The sequence below is a fragment of the Megascapheus bottae genome, chromosome 1 (genome assembly GCF_031878675.1).
Source record: "Megascapheus bottae isolate mThoBot1 chromosome 1, mThoBot2.hap1, whole genome shotgun sequence".
Taxonomy (NCBI): domain Eukaryota; kingdom Metazoa; phylum Chordata; class Mammalia; order Rodentia; family Geomyidae; genus Megascapheus; species Megascapheus bottae.
In genome coordinates, this window is record NC_143509.1 from 7788633 (window position 1) to 7812702 (window position 24070).

Genomic DNA, 24070 nt, shown 5'->3' on the forward strand with positions numbered 1-24070 from the left:
GGAATGTGGCCAGGAGGGATGACTACTACACTGTTGGTGGGAGTGCAAACTCGTTTAACCACTATGGAAAGCAGTATGGCAGTTCCTCAAAAGACTAAACATAGGTCTCCCCTATAACCCAGCAATCTAACTCCTGGGCATTGACACAAATGTCCATAAGCAAGGGCATACCAAAGCTACCAGCACAAAATGTTCATTGCAGCACTATTTACCATAGCAAAGATATGGAATCAACCCAGATGTCCCTCAGAGGATGAACGGTATTTATACACAATGGAATTTTATGCTGCCATCAGAAAGAATGACAGCACCCCATTTGTAAGGAAATAGAAAGACTTGGGAAAAAATCATAGTAAGTGAATTAAGCCAGATCCACAGAAACAGACTCCATGGCTTCCGTCATTTGTAATAATTAGTATATATGTAAGGGATTTTCCTAGCAGAGGATCACAGTAGCTCAAAAGCTGTGTGCATATGGCCATATGGGATGAGACTAAGTGAACTCTAGGATAGGGAAACATGAGGTTTATCTTTGTCATTGTTTTTAATGTACTATATGAAGTTATTTATTTTCTTTCTTTTTACCCCCTCCTTATAGTTTCTCCCCTGCTGTTTCTGTATCTGACTTTGTACCTGGTATATTGTATATACGTTTATTTGTTTGTTTGAATCAGGGAAAGGAAGGGGAAAAAAGATGATGAGACAAAGGATAGTCATCCTTTGTGAACTACTGTAATGGCAATATTCATAGACAATATTCTGGAAATGAACTTTACAACTTGGGAGGGTGTGGGGGGAGTGAAAGTGGGAGAAAAACATGGGAAGAAGTAACAATGTTTGAGAAGTAATGTACCTACTACCTTGTGCATGTAGCTGCAACGCCTCTATACATCACCCTGACAATAAAATAGAATTAAACAAAACAAAGCTAAATATTGCCCTATTTGAAGTTGTGGCTGCTGAGTTCTGAGATATGGTAGACCAGGACGAGGCAGTCTCCTTCTTTCTAATCTCTCTCCTCCTCCTGTTCCCCTGGTCCCTTGATCTCCAAGCTGGAGGCCCTCTGCCATTTGACTAACTCCATCCATCATTCCGAAGCCTTCAGGAAAAGGTAACCAGCTGTAGTTTGTGGTGGAGGCATACTGACAAGGACTGTGCACTCCCTTCCTGTTTGTGGGGTCCCTAGAGACTTCAGAGGTCTCTTGTGAAACTTTTCACATTTTTTCTTATTTTTTATAATAATAAAAATGGAATATTCATCATTAACTCTGGCAGTAATGATACAGTTCACAGACATTTCTGTCATTGTTCCCTGCTTCTCAATCAAAGGACTTACAGCCATCAACCATTACAACTCAACTACAACCAGGATAGGATATTTTAGCTCCATTTGGAGCTAGAGGAACTGTCACTTAGATGTGGGCCAAGGGAGGTTTGGGAATCTTTGGTTAGATAAGATAGAAATAGAGCTATCTTGCATGCCGATCTCAGTGTGAAATAGAGAATCCACTAAAGTATTGGTGATAGAACATTCAGTCACCAGGATGCGCTGAATCTTGCATTCAAATTTAGTTATATAGTAAAAAATAGGATTGTTAGTCAGGTGCTGGTGGCTGTAATCCTAGCTACTCAGGAGGCTGAGACCTCAGGATCACGGTTCAAAGCCAGCCCAGGCAGGAAGGTCCATGAGACTCTTACCTCCAACAACTATTCAGAAAAAGCCAGAAGTGTTGCTGTGGCTCACTTGGTAGAGTGCTAGCCTTGAGAAAATACATCTCAGAGACTGTGCCCATGCCCTGAGTTCAAGTCTTAGGACTGGCAAAAAGTGTAGTTGCTATGAACTAGAAAGAAATGTTTTCAGAGGTTGCAGACAACCATGGTGGAAATGAACAGTTCTACACAGAAAGTCCAGAAACTGTGAAAACCAGACACTAGGATCTTTTCCATCATAAATTTAATTGGGGATGACATACAAGACATGACATAAGACAGTAGTTTATGAGAATTATTTTAATTTGACACCTATGAAATGGTTTAGAAAATGAAAAAAACATCATGCTTGCTGACAGTAGATATGTCAGAAATGTCAATGTCAAGTCAGACAGATTTTTTTGGCTCCTCTGCTGTTGCCATTCCTTGATACCAAATCGACTTGAGGCAACCATTTGATATCAAACGATTAGTAAACTATCTAGGGTTCCTGCTAATGCCTGAAAAAAAAGCTAATTCCTGAAAAAGCTACAAATGATTCTTTATTGATTTACTGATACTGTGATATTTTAGATATAAAAGGTCATTTCTCTTAATAGCTGGGAATGTAGCTTAGAAATAGTTTATGGAATAGTCAGAGGATTGCCTAAGAATGATGGATTTGTCATGATTATTGTCTCATTCAGTGACAAATGTGCATTTACACATCAGAAGTTAGACTTTTAGAGATTAATTCTGATGAATTACTTGGAAAAATATTAATTTCCAACTGTATACATGGAAATAAGTATGTTTGTATATACATATATATACATATGAAAACAAGTATATGTAAGTAACTGTACACACACACATACACACAAATATGGAATACCGCTTGATTTTAGCATAAAATCTCCCTTTTCCAATTATATAGTAACAAAAGCTGTACAGTAAAAACAGCATAGAAATGGCCGGGAGTTTGGCCTAGTGATAGAGTGCTTGCCTAGCATGCACGAAGACCCAGGTTTGATTACTCGGTACCATATACATAGAAAAAGTCTGGAAGCGGTGCTGTGGCTCAAGTGGTAGAGCTCTAGCCTTGAGAAAAGTCCAAGGACAGTGCTTAGGCCCTGAACTCAAGCCCCATGACTCACAAAAAAACCCCAACATTGAAACAAGTAGAAGAAAATATGCCACACATCTTGGATAATTATCTATATGCAGTGAAATTTACAGATATAGAAGAAAATAGAGCATACTCCTCTACAGTGAACATTATTTTTTTAGGTACAATGTATTCCTAGCTTGTGGTTGTGGTCATCAGCCCTAGTTGTTTTCAGAAGAGAGAACAAGAGTTAGTCAGTTTGATACAGCTTCTTGACAAAGCCATTTTTTTGCCAATCCCAGGCTTTAACTCAGGGCTTGAGGACGGACCTCGGACTTTCTCAAGGCTAGAGCTCTACCACTTGAACCATAGCACCACTTCCAGATTTTTCTATGTATGGGGTACCGTGGAATCGAATCTAGGTCTTCATGCATGCCAGGCAAGCACTCTACCACTAGGCCAAACTCCTGACCAATTATGACCTTCTTGAATGTTGCAATATTATTAGTATACAGATTCTGTTTATTCTTATCACAGAGATCTTTCAGTAAAGCCTCCAGTTCATTTTCATCTGTGTATTCATTGTGATCCTGCTTAGAGAATTGGTTATAGAAGTCAAAAGCCTTGTTGAGCTGTCTCACACATATTTTGACTCCCTGAAATTTAAGAAAATCCACGTATAATGGTAGAAATCTGGCCATGTCAGTCAGTTCTAACTTCCCATCACCATTTCAACCAGTTCTAGCATTAGCTCTGTGTACTCAGCTAGTTCTGTGTCAGCAACTGTTTCCTTTTTGTAGCAGGTTCTTTGGAAAGCTCTTCATCTCCTCAGTTTCTATGAAGACTCCAAGTCTTCATTAATTTCTCATAAGACTTCAGCTGCTGGCACTGGAAGAGTAACAGGAAATTCTCTTCTGTGGGTAACACATGAACCCACTCCACAATTCCTGTTTTATCATATTGAGCCACACAAGTTTTCACCTCCATAGCCATTCAGAAAAGTTTTCTCCCGCAGGTGATAATTCCAATCCAGCCTTCTTCAGTGCCTGCAAGAGCTCCTGGATCAAGTTGTGTAGTTGTTTTCTGTCCAAGAAAACACTTCTGTCAGCATCAAAATGGAGTCAGATGTTGAAAAACTGTGAGGTTGTGATGAGGGTTTATGGCAAGGGAGGTTTTGCCATTGCACAACAGTATTGTGTGTGTGTGTGTGTGTGTGTGTGTGTGTGTGTGTGTGTGTGTATAATTGTTTCCATGTGAGAACGTCATGGTGAAGGTCTCAACTTAACACATCCGTGTGGATGGGCAATAAATTTTAATTCAAGTTACTCCTTCCACTGACCTCACCTACTCATTTTTCCACATATTTTTATTGTAATTAATAGAAGCATTACATTATATTCACCAGATAGAAGGTGAATTACTTCACAAACATTAATACCCTTTCTCATGTCTTGGTCCTATTTCCCTCCCTCTACCCCTGCCCCTCATCTTGTTTTCTCCCCTTCCCTATCCTATTTCAAAGAGCCAAATAAGCATATATACAATATATCAGATAACAAGGTGAAATACTGTAACAATATGAAATAACCAAGGGACATAGTACATCAAGGAAAACAATCACTTCTTATATACCACCTACTCATTTATAATAGACACATTAATATCCACACCTCATGTTTTCATGCGTAAATAATGAGTATTATTACTGTACTTACTCGCTGCTCCCTTTTTTTTCTTTTGTTCCATCCCTTCCTGCTAGCTCCCTATTCAAGGTACCGATATTCAAGACATTTCTTTGGCTAAATTATCCCGGAAGTGTTCAGAGGGTTTACAATATGGAATTGCATTGCTGCATGTTCTAACAATTGGCCTTTCATGTGGTCCTGTCACGTATGCACAGAATGGACAAGCTTTGCTTTGGAAGAGCCTAAAACTAGTGTTTTGGACACTTCTCCCCTTCATTGATGCTGCTGAGTCCACTGAGATTTGGATGCTTTGGACCAATTTGTGTAATTGTGTGAGCTCTGTGAATTGAGAGTCCAAGACCATAGGAGAGACCATTATCAGACATCTCCATAAATATGTCCAAGCCCGTGTCCTGCCTCTGGAATTTCTCCTGTGTCTCCATATTCATAATGGATTATGAGGAGTAGGCAGATCGCATTAGACTGCAGGCTTGGGGAGACCTTTTGATCTGTACTTGATAGTCATGACCCAAGAGAGAAGCATCTCTACCCAGTAAGTAGAGAGCACCACTGCACTGACCATGCCAGCATGCTTTCTCTAACTTTCCTGGTGACTGAGAGGTGCCCTTTCTTTAGGGGAAACACAGCCTTGTATCCTTAACTAGAGAGTGGGACAATTGTAAGTATTTCACCATTTTGATGATAAGTAATGGGAAATGTGAAGGTTATGTTTTCTTTGGAGGAAGGTTATAGAATTAAGAGTTAAGATCTGAGTTAAGATCTATTTCGGTGTTTTGGTTGTGGTGTAGTCTGCAAAGTTATGTTATAGAATAGGGCTGAACACACCGTTCTTAGGTAGGTTGTGTAAAAATGGTGAAAAAAAACACAAAAAGGGACTCTTGAATTTCTCTTCCTGTCATTTTTTGACACAGAATATGCAGTTTTGGAAAGGATGCCTTTGTAAAGATCTTAGAAAGCAGCCAATGGAAGCCTGAATCTTTCTAATATCTAGGAAGAAGATATTGATTTGTTTTCTTGGACGAAAGGACCATCACTTTGAATTTACTGTAGAGAAGGCAATAGGCCAGATAGATGGCAGAACAGAAGGAATACAGCCACTAGATCTAGACTACCATTGTCCACGTCCCTGGAAAGACTTGCTAAGATATATTTCTAAAATCCTGGAATTAACACACAGAGAGGCACCTATCAGGTCTTGATTTATTAGACAAATGCAAGGAGTTAAAAAGTGGAAACAAGAGGATTATCTGGTGTGATTGTTTTTCTTAATGTACTATGTTATTTCTCTTACCTTTTTTCTGCCTTTATGGTTAATCTCATATTGTTAATGTTTCTGACTCTGTTACCTAGTATATTATATATATGTTTATTTGTTTATTTGAAATACTAAAGGGAAGGGGAGAAAACAATATAATTGGGAAGGGGTAGGGGAGGGAATCGGGGACAAAAACGTGAGCAGGGAAATCAATGTGTGAGAAGTAATGCACCTACTACCTGACAAATGTAACTGTAATCCCTCTACACATTATACCAACAATAAAAAAGTACAAAAAATCTATATTTTTACTCCCAGTGCTGGTGATTCACACATTATGTTAGCTACACAGAAGACTGCGTTCTGAAGATAGAGATTCAAAGCCAGCCTGAACAGCAAAATCTGTGAGACTCTGATCTCACAAAAAGTGAATTTGGGGCTCAACTGGAGGAATGTTACCTTTAGGCATGAAAAACTCAGCAATATTGCCCAGGTCTAGATTTCAATTCCTAGGACTGGCATGCATGTATGCATGTATGCATGCACACATGCACACACACACACGGGCGTGCACGCACACACACACACACATACACACCAGAAAGAAAACCAAAATAGAAATTAGAAAGTCCAGCAATGATAATTCTCCAGGGAGATTTTTATTTTCTAATGTTGAATTATGTCAAATTAGATTTAGAACCGTCAGGCCTCTATATTTTACAAAGCCTTTGTAAATACCATATGTCTAGTATTTTTTCTCATTCACTACTCACTACTTTACTATTTCCTTATGATAAAATAAAGCTTATATGACTCAATATGTTGGATAAAAATAAATTTCCTCAAAAGGTGATTGCTCTGGATTATCTTTTTTTGTCATGGGGCTTGAACTCTGGGTCTGGGCACTCTTTCTGGGCTCTTCAGCTCAAGACTACCACCATACCCCTGGGCCTGGGTGCTGCCCCTGAGATCTTCAGTTCAAGGCTATTGTCTTTCTCCTGGAGCCACAGTGCCACTTCCCGCTTTCTAGTGATTAATTGGACATAAGACTCTCACATTCTTTTGTGCCAGGGCTTTCTTTGAACCGTGATCCTCAGATCTCAGCCTCCTGAGTAGCTAGGATTGCAGGCATGACCCACCACGACCAGCTTATGGATTTTTTAAAAAGAAGAATCAGTAAAGGGCCAGGAGTTTGGTTTAGTGGTAGAGTGATTGCATAGGATGCATGAAGATCAGGATTGGAGTCCTCAGTACCACATACTTAGGAAAAGATAGAAGTGGTGTTGTGGCTCAAGTGGTAGAGCTCTAGCCTTGAGAAAGCCAAGGACAGTACTCACGCTCTGAGTTCAAGGGCCAGCACCGGTAAAGAAAAAGAATATTGTAATATTCTACCATAGTTTAGAATGAATACATAAAATGGAGTAAATGAAAGAGAAGAAATCAAAGATGATTGGGGTTGTGACAACTAACAATATGATCGATGGGATATAGTCATGAACAATGAATACTTAAATTCAAAATGATTGAAGAATTCTGAGTTCTTCATTAATTATTGCTTTCATTATACATCAAGGTGTCTAATAAACATTAGGCTGAAGAATGAAACTCGCATCTCAGAATTTTATCTCTTGGGACTCTCAGATGACCCTGAGCTACAACCCACACTGTTTGGGCTGTTCCTGTCCATGTATCTGATCACAGTGCTAGGAAATCTGCTCATCATCGTGGCCGTCACCACTGACCCCCACCTCCACACTCCCATGTACTTCTTTCTCTCCATTCTGTCTTGGTCTGACATCTGCTTTACCTCAACCACCGTCCCCAAGATGCTGGTGGACATCCAGACTCACAGCAGAGCCATCTCCTTTGCAGGCTGCCTCACCCAGATGTCTGTTTTTCTCATTTTTGGCTGCATGGATGTTATGCTTCTGACTGCGATGGCCTATGACCGCTTTGTGGCCATCTGTCACCCTCTGAATTACCCTCTCATCATGAACCCTCATCTCTGTGTCTCCTTGGTTCTGCTGTCACTTTTTGCCAGCTTCTTGGAAGGAGAGGTGCATGTGTGGATGGCATTACAGATGACCGATTTCAAGGAATTGGAAATCCCAAGTTTCTTCTGTGACCCCTCTCAAGTCCTGGGTCTTTCCTGTAAGGTCACATTCACAAATGATTTTTTTAAATACATTTTTGGTACCATATACGGTTTCCTTCCTATCTTAGGGATCCTTTTCTCTTACTACAAGATCATTTCTTCAGTGCTGAGAATGTCCTCTTCAAGCGGGAAGTCCAAAGCCTTCTCCACATGTGGCTCTCACCTGTCCGTGGTCTGCTTATTCTTTGGGACAGCATTGGGTGTCTACTTTGAGTCAGCTGCATCACATTCTCCCAGGGGCAGTTCTGTGTCCTCAGTAATGTACACAGTGGTCACTCCTCTCTTGAACCCCTTCATCTACAGCCTGAGGAACAGGGACCTCAAAAGAGCCCTGAGCAGGTTGTACAAACCAGGAGCTGACTAGGAGATTTATGAATACTGTGGTTTTACAGAAGCAAGAACTTTTAGCCTGTAGACCTATAAGTCCTTTCTGTCTGCACATATTGTTTGTTTGGATTCATTTGTACAGTTCTTGACCAAGTAGCACTGGAAGAAGATTGGAGCCAAGTCGATGGGCATTTATGAAGGAGGAGCTCATTTTTTTTAATGTATGAAATTTTAGTATGTAAAGATGATGAGTGTCTAGAAGGTCAGTCTACAAACTGAATTTTACAGTTGTTGTGATGTAAAGTTTTTGTTATATAAATTTTCTTTATATATTCCTGTCTACTCTTATTTTATTTTTTTGGTTTTCATAATACTGAGGTTTGAACAGGTCTTTCTGATTGCTAACCAAATGGTGTGTCATCTATCTTTTTTTTAAATACTTATTTTATAGGTGAGATCAACTGCTTTGATAGCCACAGTCTGGCCAGATCTAGAGATCCCAGCCCTCTGTATATCTCTGATTAAAGGTGTGAGCCTCTAGCTCTTGGTTAATAAAAGTGAGGTGGATGCTTTTTTGGTTATGTTATTTATTTGCACTATTTCTAGGACTTGAACTAAGGGTCAAGAAAATGTCCTTGTGCTTTTTGCTCAAGGCTAGCACTCTACCACTTGTACCACAGTTCCACTTTTGTGTGTGTGTGTGTGTGTGTGTGTGTGTGTGTGTGTATAACTCTTGTTAGGAAAATGTATACATAAGCTGTATACAGGGCAGAAAATTTACTGATGCACATAACCAGCAAAGTGAATAAGAATAACTTATTCCTTTGAAAAATTCCTCAAGATAAAGTGAGAAGGACACTTTTCAAAGAGAAAACGCCAAATGAACATCACTTCTCCAACCAAGGGAAGAGACTTCAGTGGAAGCCATTTCCACTTAGCCTTGATACCCACATTAGCACCACGCTGGGACACTAGGCAGTAGGATTCTCCAACCTGTGTGTGTGTGTGTGTGCGTGTGTGTGTGTGTATGTGTGCGTGTGTGTGTATGTGTGTGTGCATGTGTATGTGTGTGTGCATGTGTGTGTTGTGTGTGCATGTGCATGTGTTGTGTGTGTGTTTGTGTATGTGCCTGTGTGTGTTGTGTGTGTATGTGTGTGTGCGTGTGTGTGTGCTTGTGTGTGTGTTGTGTTTGTGTGTGTGCATGTGTGTGTTGAGTGTGTGTTATGTGTGTGCATGTGTGTATAGGTGTGTGCGTGTGTGTGTGTTGTGTGTGTATGTGCGTGTGTGTGCATATGTGTGTGTTGTGTGTGTGTGTGTTGTGTGTGTGTGTGCACACATGGTGTTGAGCCAGGACCTGGGTACTTTTCTTGAACTTTAGTGCTCTTGGCTGGATGGACATTACAACTTGAGTCACAGCTCCATTTCTAGCCGTTTCATGATCCTTTGGAGGTGAAAGTATCACAGATTCTCCTACCTGAGCTGTCTTTGAACCCTAACCCTCAGAGCTCACTCTCTTGAGTGGCTAGGATTACAGGAGTGAGCCGCAGGCACCTGGTGCCCCTAGCTTGTCATCTTAAGGTCTGGCCATCATTCAAAGTCCTAAAACAATTAGCATGAATTACAAACAAGAGCCACTAGCATCTAGCTTTAAACTAAATATATTACTTGTCAAAACTCAGTCCTAGGGGCTGGGAGTTTGGCCTAGTGGTAGAGTGCTTGCCTAGCCTGCACAAAGACCTGGGCTCAATTCTTCAGTATCATATACATAGAAAAAATCTAGAAGTGGTTCTGTGGCTCAAGCGATAGAGATCTGGCCTTGAGAAAGCCCAAAGACCGTGCTCAGGCACTGAGTTCAAGGCTCAGGACTCTCTCTCTCTCTCTCTCTCTCTCTCTCTCTCTCTCTCTCTCTCTCTCTCTCTCTCTCTCTCACACACACACACACACACACACACACACACACACACACATACACACACACACACACACACAATACCTCAGTCTTGGCCTCGTGGTTCCCACATACAATCTTTGATACTGTGGAATAGAGATTGAGAGGATTGAAGTCTAGCCAATCAGTTCCCAACCAATGAACTAATGTAGTGGCAGCATTTACTCAAATCCCATTTTACAAGGCTCAGGTTAGTTCAGGCTGGTGGCTTATGCCTGTACTCCTAGCTACTTAAGAGGGTGGGATCTGAAGATCAGATTCAATAGCAGCATGGGAAGGAAAGCCCCTGAGCCTCTTACCGAAATTAACCAGCAGAACACTGGAAGTGGTGCTGTGGCTCAAATTGGTAGATGGCTAGTCCTGAGCAAGACTGATGAGACTCATTGCCCAGGCCTCAAGTTCAAGCCCCATGAACAATTAAAAAAAGAAGCATGGGTGTGTGAATCTGAATGTGAATCTTCAGGTAAAATATGGAGACCCTATTTAAAGCTACAAGGAAATCTGTACTTGAAGGAGGAAATTGCTAACTTTGAGTGAAAACGTTAAGGTACCATGCTCAGACCCTGAGTACAAGCCCTAGTACTGGTTCAAATTTTAGACAGATTTCTATATTGGCCTGGGAACATTTTAGTTTCAAATTGCTCTTTGCGCTAGCATCATCTACAATAACCTCACCATTTCTATGATGATAGAATGCTTTTTTAAAGAAAAATGTAAACTCCAACAGTAACTACATACTTCATTTCTCCCATTTTTATCAAGCATTTTGAGAGCTGATGTAGAAATATAGGCATATTGTGTATGTACTGCAAGTTTAACGTTACAGGCTAAAAGTCATTTCCACAAAGCCCACCACTGAGCATTTTGGTATATATGGGAGATAAATATTAATTTTCCTCCATATACGTGTTAAAATAGTTTCATCCGCAATCTTAAAATGATTGTCCTAAGAGATGTGTTTGACATAATAGACATAATTGATAGGGGCGACTTATTTTTACATTCTCATTCAAAAAAGTATCTTTTTAAAAATATTTTTATTGTAATTAATAAAAGGGTTACATAATTTTTGCCAGATGGAAGGTGCATTAATTCACATACATTGATGCCCTTTCACATGTCTTGGTACCCATTACCCTCCCCCCCAACCCCACGTCTTGGTTTTCCCCCCTTCCCTATCCAATTTCAAATAAGTAAATACAAATAAATTCAATATATCAGGCAACAAAGTGAGATACTGTAACAATATGAGATACCGAAGGGACAGCAAAAGAGATGAGAGATAACATAGTACATTAAGGACAACAGTCATTCATTATATGACTTTTGTTTCAATATCCTGGAGGTCCTTTCATTTAGCGTCATACTATATGGCCTTATGTATCAAGGTTTTGTTCTATTGTAGATCTCTGCTAGTAGAGCCCAAGGTTTCTACTGATTGTGACAAATGAGGGAAACCATTGAGCCTAATTTCCTTTGCGTCTGGCTTACTTCACTTAATATGATTTTTTCTAAGTCTTTCCATTTCCTTAGAAATGAGTCAATGTTTTTTTTTCTGACAGCATCATAGAAAAAGTTAGTATCTTTAAGGAGCAATGCAAAGGATCATCATCATCATCATGATATGGTTGTACAAAGAGGCTTCATTTCGGCATCCCAGGGTATAAGTACGATGAATTGTGACCAATAACAACTTCTATCCTAATTGCCCACCTATCTCTTCATTCTTCTCTACCTAATGATCTGTAGTTAATTTCACAAGATCACTTACTTTATTTTAATACTAGATTTTTTTTGATTTTTAAGTTTAATAATTTATATTTAATAATTGGCATGTTTATTCATTTTAATGTTAATTTCTGACAAGTAATGACAACAACAGCAATAATGTTACAAGTAACTTCAAACATATACTCCGGAAACATCGTATGTAGATCATATGACAGAAATTACATGCAATACATAACTCATATCCTTGCATTGCAGAACTCCTTCTCCCTCATCCAGGATATTGTTGTGACTTTCTTCCCCATATGCATCCTTTCGAACCCCACCCTCTTCCCACTGGAGTTCATAGGAAGCAATGTATGTAACCATTTTAGGCCATGATAGATGCTATTGTCTATGATTTCACAAAGGAGTATGAAAGACAAGGAGAGTACAGAATGACACTCTGTGGTGACCATGGACAACAAATCATGGTTTTTGTTGTTGTTGTACCAGTAGTGGAGCTTGAGTTTAGGGTCTGGCACTGTGCATGAGATACTTTGCTCAAGGCTGGCACTCTACCAGTTGAGTCTACAGCTTCATTTCTGACTTTGTGGGGTTGGTTGGCGATTAGACTCTGGACTGTCCTGCCCAGGCTGCAGCCACCTGTGTCCAGCGTAATCATGATTATCACAGCTTAAGTGTTGCATGCTGGTATTCTTCCAGCTTACAACAGAAACTATTAAACTGGTTTTCCTCATGAAGAACCACTTTTGCCAATAACCAGTCCTCCCCCTGTTCTTCAGAATTATGCTTTGTCTCTACTGGATCACAATCAGTGTATTCAGCTCCTATTCCTTTCTCCATTCAACATAAATCAATAGCCTTTGGCTCCAGGGAGGCTTAATATGGATACTGGCAATGGAGAAAGCAATGTCATATAGGAGCTTCCTAATTCACACATCCCTGACAGAAAGAGAACACAGTATGGTTCATACAGCCTGGAAGAATCAGACTATACTGGAAGAATCAGACTAAAGGGCTGGAGGGAGACGGCATCTGCGGTTCCATCCTGGAACAGTAGCTACTCAGAAAACTGAAATCTGAGGATTGTGGCTTGAATCCAGCCGAGGCAGGAAAGTCATGTGAGACTTTTATTTTCAAGAAACTACTCAGAGAAATCCAGAAGGGAGGCTGTGGCTCAAGCCTGAGTGATTTCGTCTTGAGTAAAAGCTCAAGGACAGCACCCAGAGCCAGATTTTAAGGACTGCTAAAAACAACAAACAAAAAATAAGAAAGAATTGGAAAGAAAATGCGATATTTTCCTTTTTTATTTTTGTGTGCCAGTTCTGCAGCTTGAATTCGGGGCCTGAGCACTGTCCTTAGGCTTCCTCAAGGTTAGAGCTCTGCCACTTATGCCACAGCACCCCTTCTGGCTTTTTCTTATTTTAACGTATGTGGTTTTCTAACTTTTCCAATTAATTTCCTACCTGGAAGCTGCAGGAGCAAACACGGAGAATGCCCGGGTGTCAAATCTCTCCAGGGCTCTGCTAATGTCCCTGTTCCTCAGGCTGTAGATGAAGGGGTTCAGCAGGGGAGTGACCACAGCATACATCACTGAGGCCACCACATGGTTTCTGGGGGATGTTGACAGAGCTGAACCAAAGTACTCCCCCAGTCCTGTGCCATAAAACAAGCTCACTATGGACAAGTGAGAGCCACAGGTGGAGAAGGCTTTGTACTTCCCGCCTGCAGATGGGATTTTTCAAAATGGAGGACAGAATTTGACAGTAGGAGAAGAGAATGCCTGAGGCAGGGAGAACTTCAAGCAGGATGCCAATAACACACATGACTATCTCATTGCTGAAGCTGTCGGTACAGGCCAGGTGAAGCAGCTAGGAAGGGTGGCAGAAGAAATTAGCAATGTCCACAGTCCTGAAGCAGGTAAGCTGTAAGACAATCAGATTGTGTAGCAGGGATTCCAAAAGACCAAGTGTGAAAGACACCCAAAATAAGGAGACACAGAGACGAGGGTTCATGATGCATGAATAATGCAGGGGGTGACAGATGGCCACAAAGCTGTCATAGGCCATAGCAGTCAGAAGCATAGAATCTGTACAAGCCATTGCCTCTGCTCCAACGTGGCCTCTGCAGTGTCAGTGAAGACATTTGAAGTGAAGATCTCTGAACTGGAGCTGGGCACCAGTGACTCACGATGATAATCCTAGCTACGCAGGAGGTTGAGATCTGAGGATTGCAATGGGAAGCCAACCATGAGACTCTTATCTCTAATGAACCTGCAAAAAACCAGTTTTGGTGGTGTAGCTCAAGTGGTATAGCACCAGCCTGAGAGAAAACATGACAGGACTTCACCCAGGTCCCAAGCACACACAAAAGAAATATGCACGTATATCTATGTGCATATACACACATATAGTCATGTATGTATCTATACCTCTGTATATTATATATTCATGATGGACTTCCTGAGATATTGCAATCCTACCACCTGAATGATGATAAAGAAAATTTTAAGATTTTCTTTCCACTTTCCTTCCTAACTCTCCTATGCCTCAGAACTTACAGAATTTCAAAGCTGCTTTGTAGGGTCTGGGCCAACACATCTAGCTCTGAATGATCTCCCATGCCTGCTGTACCTAATACAATTAAAAACAAATTCACTAAGACGCTTCTGAATGGAGAGATCCAGCCAAGGAGGAGAAGAACAAATATAGACTGGACTACAAAAATCACAGACTAAAAAGACAGGCTATTTAGTAACTGTTTTTTTCTCCTCAGTGGATCAAGGCAAAATGCACATAATTACACAAATCAGTCTGTGCTATCTCAGTCTCTGTGGATTTTCCAGTATTAGAGATGGAAAATGAGTAATAGAAAAATGGATGTTCAGGGCTGGGAGTTTGGCCTAGTGATAAGAGTGCTGCCTAAGACGCATGAAGACCCGGTTTGATTCCTCGGTAGCACCCACACAGAAAAAACCTCAAAGGGCTGCTGTGGCTCAAGTGGTAGAGCTCTAACCTTGAGAAAAGTCCAAAGATAGTGCTCAGGACCTGAGTTCAAGCCCCACAACTGGCAAAAAAGAAAGAAAATGAATAAATGGGTGTCCAAAGTCCAGCATATCTTTCTCTACTAGTCACCAATAAAATATCTGCCTACACACACACACAACACACACACACACACACACACACACACACACACACACGCACGCACACACACACCCGAAAGGCAAAAAGTTAATCAAACAATAAAGTTATCAGACAGATGTTGTAGCTCACACCTGTAATCTTAGCTAATACTTCTGAGAACTGAGATTTAACATCAGCCTGGATGGCAAAGTCAATGAGACTGTTACCTCCAATGAGCCACTGAAAAGCCGGGAGGGCAGTTGCCTTTGAGCAAACAGTAAGGCATAGTACAGCCAGGAGTCAATAAGACTGAGGGAAAATACATCAAATTAAGGAGCCACAGAGATGAGGGTTGCAGGTCACTTGGTAATGTGGAGTGTGACAAATGGCCACAACCCTGACAAAAGCCATGGCAGTCAGAAGCATATTACCACTACACATAAAAAGGATGAACAGAGACCTTGGTGTGAGGCAGCCCCCATAGGAGATGGTTCTGCTGTGACTCTGGAGGTCCACCAGCAACTTGGTAGTGGAGGTGAAGCAGATGTCATGCAAGGAGAGGATGGAGAGGAAGAACTACATGGGAGTGTGGAGGTGGGGATCAGAGATGTCAGCCAGGATGGTGAGCAGATTTTCTGAGCACAGTGATCAGGTACATGGACAGGAAGCACCTAACCATGAAGGGCTGTAGTTCAGGGTCATCTTAGTATCTCAGGAGATGGAACTGTGTGAAGTTTTTGAGACTGCCAGCTTCTCTGCTGCTTGGACAACTGTTGAAAAAAAACTCTTGAGAAAAAAATTAAACAGACAACAAAGGCTATGTGCCTACTGAGTTGGAATATTTGTAAGCTGTATTTACCACCTGAGGCCAAAGCTTCTGAAATCATTCTCCATGGGATATTTCCTGAACCTCTAGAATTTTCTTTTGGTTGCACAGCTCTTGAAGCCCTTCTATTTGCTTCTACTTTAAAGATACACAAGACTAGAAAGAAACAGGCATAGAAATTACCATGTCCATGGCAACACTGCAATGCAATTTACTCTTTGAAAATAGAGACTAAAAATCTGGTTGTTGGTGGCTCACACCTGTACTACTAGCTACTCAGGAGACTATGATATGGAGAGCAGAGTTTGAAACCAGCCAGCCAGGACATTCTGTGCGACTCTTTCCTCCAACTAAAGGCACAAAAAGCATAAGAGGAGCTGGGGCTCAAGCAGCAGAACACCAATCTTGAGCAAACAAAGCACAGAGCCTAACTTCAAGTCCAAGAACTTGCACACACACACACACACACACACACACACACACACACACACACACGCACACATGCGCGCATGCATGCACGCGCACACACACACATGCACACACATACACACATACACACACATGCACGCACACACAAATTCATGGCCATAGTTCTTTTCTTTTTTATTGTAAAGGTGATGTACAGAGGGGTGAAGGTTATGTAACTCAGGAATTGAGTGCATTTCTTCTTGAGCAGTATCCTCTCCTCCCTCATTTTCTCCCAGTCTTTTCCCTCCTGGAATCGAGTCCTCTCAAATTGTATAGTTCATTTTCAACATTTTCCATACTGAATTTCACTGCTGAATTGGTTCATGTTTTCTTCATGGACACAGTTCTGTCCTATAAAATATTTCATGGGGAATCTACAGAAATATTTCATACAACAGATGCAATATCTTCAGAATTGATGCCTGTTCTTTGTTAAGTATTGCCCCTTCTGTCTGGCAAATATGATGTAACCCTTCTATTAATTACAATAAAAAGGTATTAAAAAAGAATTGATGTCTGTACTATTGTTTTCTATTTTTTATAAGTTGGAGTTTTCATTATTTATTGAAACTGTAATAAACAAAATAAAATGTGCTCAGAATGGTTAATTCATCAGGAAACTCTAAAGTTGAATAAAGCTGTGTGCTGGTGGCTTATGCCTGTCATCCTAGCTACTCAGGAGACTGAGATCTGAGGATTATGGTTCAAAGACAGCTCATCAGGAAGGATCGAGGGACTCTTCTTTTCAATGAACTCCCAGAAAACCTGAAGTTGCCTCCTGTCTCAAAGTGGGAGAGATTTAGTCTTGAGCAATAAATCCCAAGGACAGCACCCAGACCCTGAGTTCAAATCCTATGATGATCACAATAAAAAGTTAGTAAAATATTAAGTTAAAAACAAAAAACCCACAAACTGTTCAAGAGGAGACAAAGAGAATATCCACAATAGTTTTCAGACACTGTTTGTATTCAGGCAAAGATTTCTGTTTTATTCTATGCTCCTCTGATTTCTGCTACTCTCTCTCTCTCTCTCTCTCTCTCTCTCTCTCTCTCTCTCTCTCTCTCTCTCTCTCTCTCTTTCTCTTTCTCTCTCTCTTTGTTTCTGTCTTTCTTGGCTTATGCTCATTTGCTTTACCACTTAAGTCACAGGTCCATTTCTAGCTTTTCTATGTATGTGGTTGCAAGGAATCAAAATGGTGTTTGTGCATTCTAGGCAAGTACTCCATCAGTAGGGCCCCTGAGGGGAGCTAAGTTCTGTGGAGATAACAGGCCCCTGTACTTTTTGCCCAGTTTGACTGGAACCTTGGTTTTCAGATCCTTATGAATCTGTCCTGGCTGTCCCTTCCTTTCTGACAGCTCCTCCCTCTCTCATGGCAGCCATGCCCTGGTGTCCCAGCTAGGAGTCTCGCAACATGCACCTCTCCTCGCCTTCCAGCCATGCCTTCCCCATAACCCCCCAGGCACCACTTTCTCCTCCTCTTGGCCCCCTGTGTCAAACACATGCACCAAGATTCTCTTGCCCCATGATGTGCTGTCCTGGGGCCTGGTTGATTCTGGTGGGGTAGAAATCCAGCTGAGTAGGTGGGAGGGAGCTCCTTCTGAGCTAGTTTACACAACCTATCTGGCTTGGTTTCCTGGGTCCAGTTGGATGTTCTGCAGAATGAAGTAGAGGGAGCTGGGAATGTCTCACACAACCACCCACCCACTATCTAGGGCTCTAGGACACAGCAAAGAGAAGCTGGGGTTAGTAGTGTCTCTGCTGAACTGATCACTATTAGTATAGAATGGTTAGTTTGGCACCTCATGCAGAGCGCAATTCGTCTTGAATTTGAAGTTTTCTTGTTCTCATTGCTGTGTGGGACAATTGGTCATAGCCTTCAGAAACTTTGAGGCAGGTATTTGATGTGGTAGTGTAATACTCATTAGTTTTCATTTCTTTTGTTGTTTTGGCTCAAGTTAAAGCTTTATTATAGGCAAAACCCATCAATGTTCCTGTCTTGTAAACATACTGTCCTACCACAAGACTCAGTAACATAGCACCTATAAGGAATAGCAAGCAGTCTCTGCGGTTTATGAATATATTTCGATCAATGTCATCCCTCCAATATTGTCACCGTCCCCTACTCACACCTTCACTCACTGTTCATAATTTTGTAGGATATACATTGGATGCTTGTTTGCATTCTTCCCATCTTCTCCTCTTCATCTACCCCTTGATGCCACTCCAGTCCTGTCCAGTCCCCACTTCCTGGTGTTTATTTCTCAGAACATTGATTTTGCCTTTCTATGGAATTACATCATTTGAGATCTTCTGGAATCTACCATATATCAGTGAATACATTTGTATACAAGATCATACAGCCCAATGTATTTACTAAGGAGTTTGTGAGCTACATAAACCTTGCACATATAAAGGAAAACATAGATCCTGTATCTCTCTGAGCCTACCTTACTCTCATTAACATAATTTTTTCCAGATCTTTCCAAATGATACAATGTTGTCCTCACTAATGGATGACTATGTATGTATACCATATTTTCTGGCTCCATTGGCCCACTGAGGGTGCTCTGGGATGATTCCATTCATGTCTGATAATCTACCAACAGCAGAATCCTCACATCCTTCATACTGTTTTATCTTTTTTTTCCAGGCCACTCTCCTCCCATATGGCTGCCCGGTTCCTCATCATAATGGGGAATCTGTGCCACTAAGAATCCTTCTCACATCCGTAGGGCCTCTGTGCACCTATTGCTTTATGTTTCTGATCCTCTGGATCATTCCAAGCGGTGCAAGTTCAATTCATTCCCCGTACTTGTGCTACAGTGAATACTGGGACTCTGCTACATTATATGGGAACATCAAAGAAATGTTGCATGGGGACTCTGCTGGGTGTTTGCAGGTATTTCGTCCTGGGAAGTTAAGGATATGTTTGTATAAATAATGATGATATAAATAAAATATTTATAAAATAAATAAAACTCGCAGAGTAGAACAATGATATTTTTGGCGATGTTTTGTGTGGATCAATTGTAGAACAACACAAATATTATAAACGTTACTCTAGTTTGTCCATAATATGTAAGGCTTTGGTAAAGCATATTTTAATGCCAATGAAAATGAAAATGGAATGGTTCTGCCCTTCATCAAATAAGTGTAAATGACCAAGGTTTAAATCTATAAATCTTCTTGCTAGACAAAGCAATTTCAACCTGGCATGGATTTTTTTTATGATTCTGTCAGCCCTGTGTGTCAACTGTCCAAAACTTGGCCTGTTAATACACACAGGTTGGTTAATTGTGACCTGTGTGTATTAATCCTCGAAGGCCATATGGAAGTCAAGGATGAGCCTTCCTTCCCCTGTCTCCAGGACACTGGTCCTATATCTGCCTCCTCATCACCACTATCTCTGCCCTTCTTTGTCTTCATCTTTCTCCTGAGGACAGAGGCTGCACTTGTGCTGAGCACCAGATCTGGGGTCCTCAGATCTGTCAACCTGAATCTTAGCTGAGCAGTTTAAGCAATTGAGTGGGGCAGGATGGGCAGTGAAGGATTTTCAGGAATGTCTTCTCTGCAGCATGAGGACAGGTAGAATGGTTTGGGCATCACAGCGGGTGAGGATGCCCATGTAAATCCCTGCACACAAGGGGACTCGAAAGGGTATGTCCTCAGTGAAGTTGCAGGTAGGGTTTGAAGGTTAGGGGTACCGGTATATGTAATGGAGAATTATTTACCTACTGTACTTTTCATTCTCATTTGTGGCTTACCAAATGCAGCAGGATATAAATGTTTCAAACGAGTTTCCTAAGTTTTCATAGAGGCTGACTGAAAAGAGGAGGAGGAGTATGAGGAGTACGAGGAGTAGTAGAAATAGTAGGGAGAGGAGGAGGTCGAGGAGGAGGAGGAGGAGGAGGAGGAGAAGAAGGAGGAGGAGAAGAAGGAGGAGGAGGAGAAGGAGGAGGAGGAGGAGGAGGAGGAGGAGGAGGAGGAGGAGGAGGAGGAAGATTGTGATGATGATGAAAATGACAAGAGGATGTTACATCAATGAAACTACTGGCAGATATGCCTTGTGTCCCTCTCAGAGATCTGGTTCTTAGGCCATTCTTTCTCATTTCATATGTTTAACTTTCTGTGGTGTGTGTGTGTGTGTGTGTGTGTGTGTGTGTGTGTGTGTGTGTGTGTTTATATGCAAGTACATATGTAGGTTCGGTGGCTTGAACTCAGGGCCTGAGTGCTGTCCCTGAGGTTTTTGCTGAAAGATACAGCTCCACTTCCTGCTTTTTCTAGTTAATTGAAGACAAATATTTCTAAGACATCCCTGCCCCAGAGTTGCTTCCACCTGTGAATCTCAGGCTTCAGCCCCTAGAATAGTTAGGATGAGAATTATGAGCCCTCTGCCTCTGAAACAATGTATATTTTTAAAGAGCAGGCTGTTCACCTTCCTCTTATTCATTTGGTTAAACAACAGATGAGTTGATGAAAGGAGTTATTCCATCAGAATCCTTTCCTACCATACTTTAGTCAATTGGTTTGTGAATTGATACATAAGACCCTGTATGTATTCATACACCTTGATAATTGAGATCTAATTTCCATGTTTAAGAGAATGTTCAGCGTTCTTTGTTTCTATGAGCCTGACTTATTTCACTCAATATCACATTTCCAGACCTACCCATTTCCCCACACATACCATAATACCAGAAAAGGCAAGTGGAGAGGAACCAGAAGTAGATTTGTGCCTGCCTGATATCAGAGATGAATAAGAACCGGATGGGATTGGGTTTTTTCATTGGGATAAAAAATATTCACTGCACTAATGGCTGGGAATCTGCTTTGTTCTCCTAACCCAATATTGCTCTAGTGGCTTGACCTACTGCTGGCCCTTCCCCCAGTGGATGGTCCACAAATCCTCCAGCCCAGTTTACCACCCAGAATCTCAATCTCTATAGGAAGGCCTTCTCTCCCACCCTCTCAATGGATAGGCTTCCTAGTGCCTAGGTCTGGGAACTGGCTCCAAAAATAGGCTCCTAGACAGAGACATGCATCATAAATGTGTAAAACGCTTAGATTCCCCCCTGCTGCCCTGGAACCTGCTCCCCCCACTACACAAGGCTGTGCTGTACTGCCAGGTGATCTTGCTCTAGCCAGCCCAGTTATTCTTTGCTTTTCAACACAGCTGTGTTTCACACGTAGAAACTTCACATGTAGAAAAAGCCCGAGGAACAAGACATCCCAGAGTGAGAAGATTCTAGAAGTAAGGGAATGCCACTCTTCACCAACATTCATGAGTATATTGTACTGCATGGGTGGTGCAAAATTCAAACTTGTATGTACTTGAATTTCAATTGTATACAGTTGACAATTTCTGGATATGTGTTTCATTTTCCTAACAAGATATTTTTTGTTTATGAGCAGTTGCCCAAGTGATATAGAGGCATGAAATCTAACCCAGGTTACAGATTTCCTTCTCCTGAGAATCTCAGAGGATCCAAAATTACAACCCATGCTCTTTGTATTGTTCCTGTCCATGTACCTGATCACTGTGCTGGGAAATCTGCTTATCATACTGGCTGTCAGCTCAGACCCCCACCTCCACACCCCCACGTACTTCTTCCTCTCCATCCTCTCCTTGGATGACATCTGCTTCATCTCCACCACCATCCCCAAGATGTTGATGAACCTGCAGAGTCACAGCAGAGCCATCTCCTATGCAGGCTGCCTCACACAGATGTGTCTCTTCATCATGTTTTGCTGTATGGACGCTATGCTTCTTACTGTGATGGCCTATGACCGCTTTGTGGCCATCTGTCACCCCCTGAATTACCCTCTCCTCATGAACCCTCGTCTCTGTGTCTCCTTGGTTCTGTTGTCAATTGTCATCAGCCTCTTGGATGGACAGGTGCACGTGTGGATGGCATTGCAGATGACCGATTTCAAGGTACTGGAAATCCCAAATTTCTTCTGTGACCCTTCACAAATTCTGGATCTTTCCTATAGAGACACACTCTCAAATGATGCCTTCAGATATGATGTTGCTATCATTTATGGATTTCCTACAATCTTTGGAATCCTTCTCTCTTACTATAAAATTATTTGTTCAGTGCTGAGAATTCCATCATCAAGGGGGAAGTACAAAGCTTTCTCCACCTGTGGCTCTCACCTGTCAGTGGTGTGTTTATTCTTTGGGACAGCATTGGGTGTTTATGTTGAATCAGCTGTGTCACATTCTTCCAGGGGCAGTGCTGTGTCCTCACTGATGTACACAGTGGTCACTCCTTTCCTGAACCCCTTCATCTACAGCCTGAGGTGTTCTGATCAGGCTGTTGAAACGAGGAGCTGACATCAGGAGGTAGAAAATCCATCTGTAATATGGTTTTGCAGAGGAAAAAAAATAACCCTCATTCCTGTAAATCCTACCTGTCTGTACACATTCTTAGTATTTGTCTGGTTTCATTAGTGTAATTGATGACACAGGAGCACTGTGTCAAGGATATTCATGAGGAAGGATTCATTTGTTTTTAATGTATAACATTTTAGTTTGTAAAGATCATGCATGTCTGGAGATGGTCACCCCACAAACTGAATTTTACAATGATTGGATGTGAATTTTCTATCATGCATATTTTACTGTTGCTCCTCTCTGGGGCAGGAGCACGGGAATGGGGAGGGACACACAGGGCCAGCCTGTAGTCCCCCGGGAGCCGAGCGAGATGGTAAGTGACGATGACCCAGCCCTCCCCCAATTACTGGGGAAGAAAAAACCACGCTGAGTCAGAAGCAGTGTTAACCATGAAAGCGCATCAGATCTCTCTGCTGATCTCTGCTGATCTGACCTGCTGTTCTCTCATGTTCTCTGATGCTCTCATGCCTTTATTGCATCAGACAATTAGTTATATACTGTTGGGGTAAGAGAAGGTGGGAACTGGGAAGCTAGCCAATAGGAAGAGGGCCTCTGTGCTACCACCAAGGATCTGGGTGGGGCTTTCAGGTACTGGGCAGGACAGGTTCAGGAAAGTGCGTGAGACCTGAGCTGCTGCGAGAAACGTGAAGCTGCGGAGGGTTCAATTGAGTCATGGATAGAGAGATGCCTTAAGAGAGGTATGGAAAGGCCTGAATGCCTGGTCAAAGCCCTTTAATTGCTGCTGAGCCAGAATTAGGCCTCAGAGACGGAGGTCAGGCCCCAACAATTCCCCCTTTTTGTTTATTAGAATAGGGGGGACAAGCGGGCAAAGCCCCTGTCTTAGGTTGTCCCCTTCAGGGGATCTTACCCGTCATTGAGTGCTCTGCGGCCTTCTGTCCCACAGTACAGATCACCCCCTGGCTTGCCTTTAGGTTGTCCCCACTCCAGAGGTCTTACCCATCATTGGCTCTCGGGGAGACATCTAACGGGAGTCGAGGGATCCTTCCTCGTCATAGGGCTCTCCTTCGTCTTAGGAGTCATTGGCATTGGTAGCAAGCCTCTGGTTATGCACCTGTACGTTCATCTACTGAATGGATTTGTTCATCAACTGAATGGATTCTATCCTGCTTTGAGTGAATTGTAACCTTATTGATAACACAGGGCCCAAAAGTTAAAAGTAAGAACAAGAGGAGTATAGGACCAAGAAATGGAAGGACATAGGGTAGCCATCTTTGCAGTCCGGTCCAGAGGAAGTTGATGATGGGTATCTTGACTCCAAGAAGAAACAGGATCAGCACTGTAAGTTCCATTATTTATTCTGAAAAAGAAGAGAGA

At 41.8% G+C, this 24070-nt stretch overlaps 2 protein-coding genes and 1 pseudogene across 2 annotated transcripts; 2 read left to right on the top strand and 1 right to left on the bottom strand.

The window, feature by feature from the left end:
* Window positions 1-1857: 1857 nt before the first annotated feature.
* LOC150068257 (calbindin pseudogene) lies at window positions 1858-3978 on the bottom strand (annotated as a pseudogene).
* Window positions 3979-5006: 1028 nt separating this feature from the next.
* Window positions 5007-8277, top strand: LOC150068258 (olfactory receptor 7E178-like). Its single transcript, XM_090355267.1, has 2 exons — window positions 5007-5035; window positions 7332-8277. Exons 1-2 carry the CDS (start codon window positions 5007-5009, stop codon window positions 8275-8277), a joined length of 975 nt encoding a protein of 324 aa, XP_090211393.1.
* Window positions 8278-15606: 7329 nt separating this feature from the next.
* Window positions 15607-22675, top strand: LOC150068259 (olfactory receptor 7E178-like). The gene is made up of 3 exons (XM_090355469.1): window positions 15607-15696; window positions 18989-19237; window positions 21788-22675. Exons 1-3 carry the CDS (start codon window positions 15607-15609, stop codon window positions 22673-22675), a joined length of 1227 nt encoding a protein of 408 aa, XP_090211595.1.
* The last annotated feature ends 1395 nt before the right edge of the window (window positions 22676-24070 follow it).

Coding starts and splice junctions, on each gene's coding strand:
- LOC150068258 (XM_090355267.1), top strand. CDS start 5,007: ATGACCCAAGAGAGAAGCATCTCTACCCA. Junction 5,036..7,331: donor GAGAGAAGCATCTCTACCCA/GTAAGTAGAGAG, acceptor TTATACATCAAG/GTGTCTAATAAACATTAGGC.
- LOC150068259 (XM_090355469.1), top strand. CDS start 15,607: ATGGAGAGGAAGAACTACATGGGAGTGTGGAGGTGGGGATCAGAGATG. Junction 15,697..18,988: donor TTTCTGAGCACAGTGATCAG/GTACATGGACAG, acceptor TTTTTTTTCCAG/GCCACTCTCCTCCCATATGG. Junction 19,238..21,787: donor ACTCTGCTGGGTGTTTGCAG/GTATTTCGTCCT, acceptor AATCTAACCCAG/GTTACAGATTTCCTTCTCCT.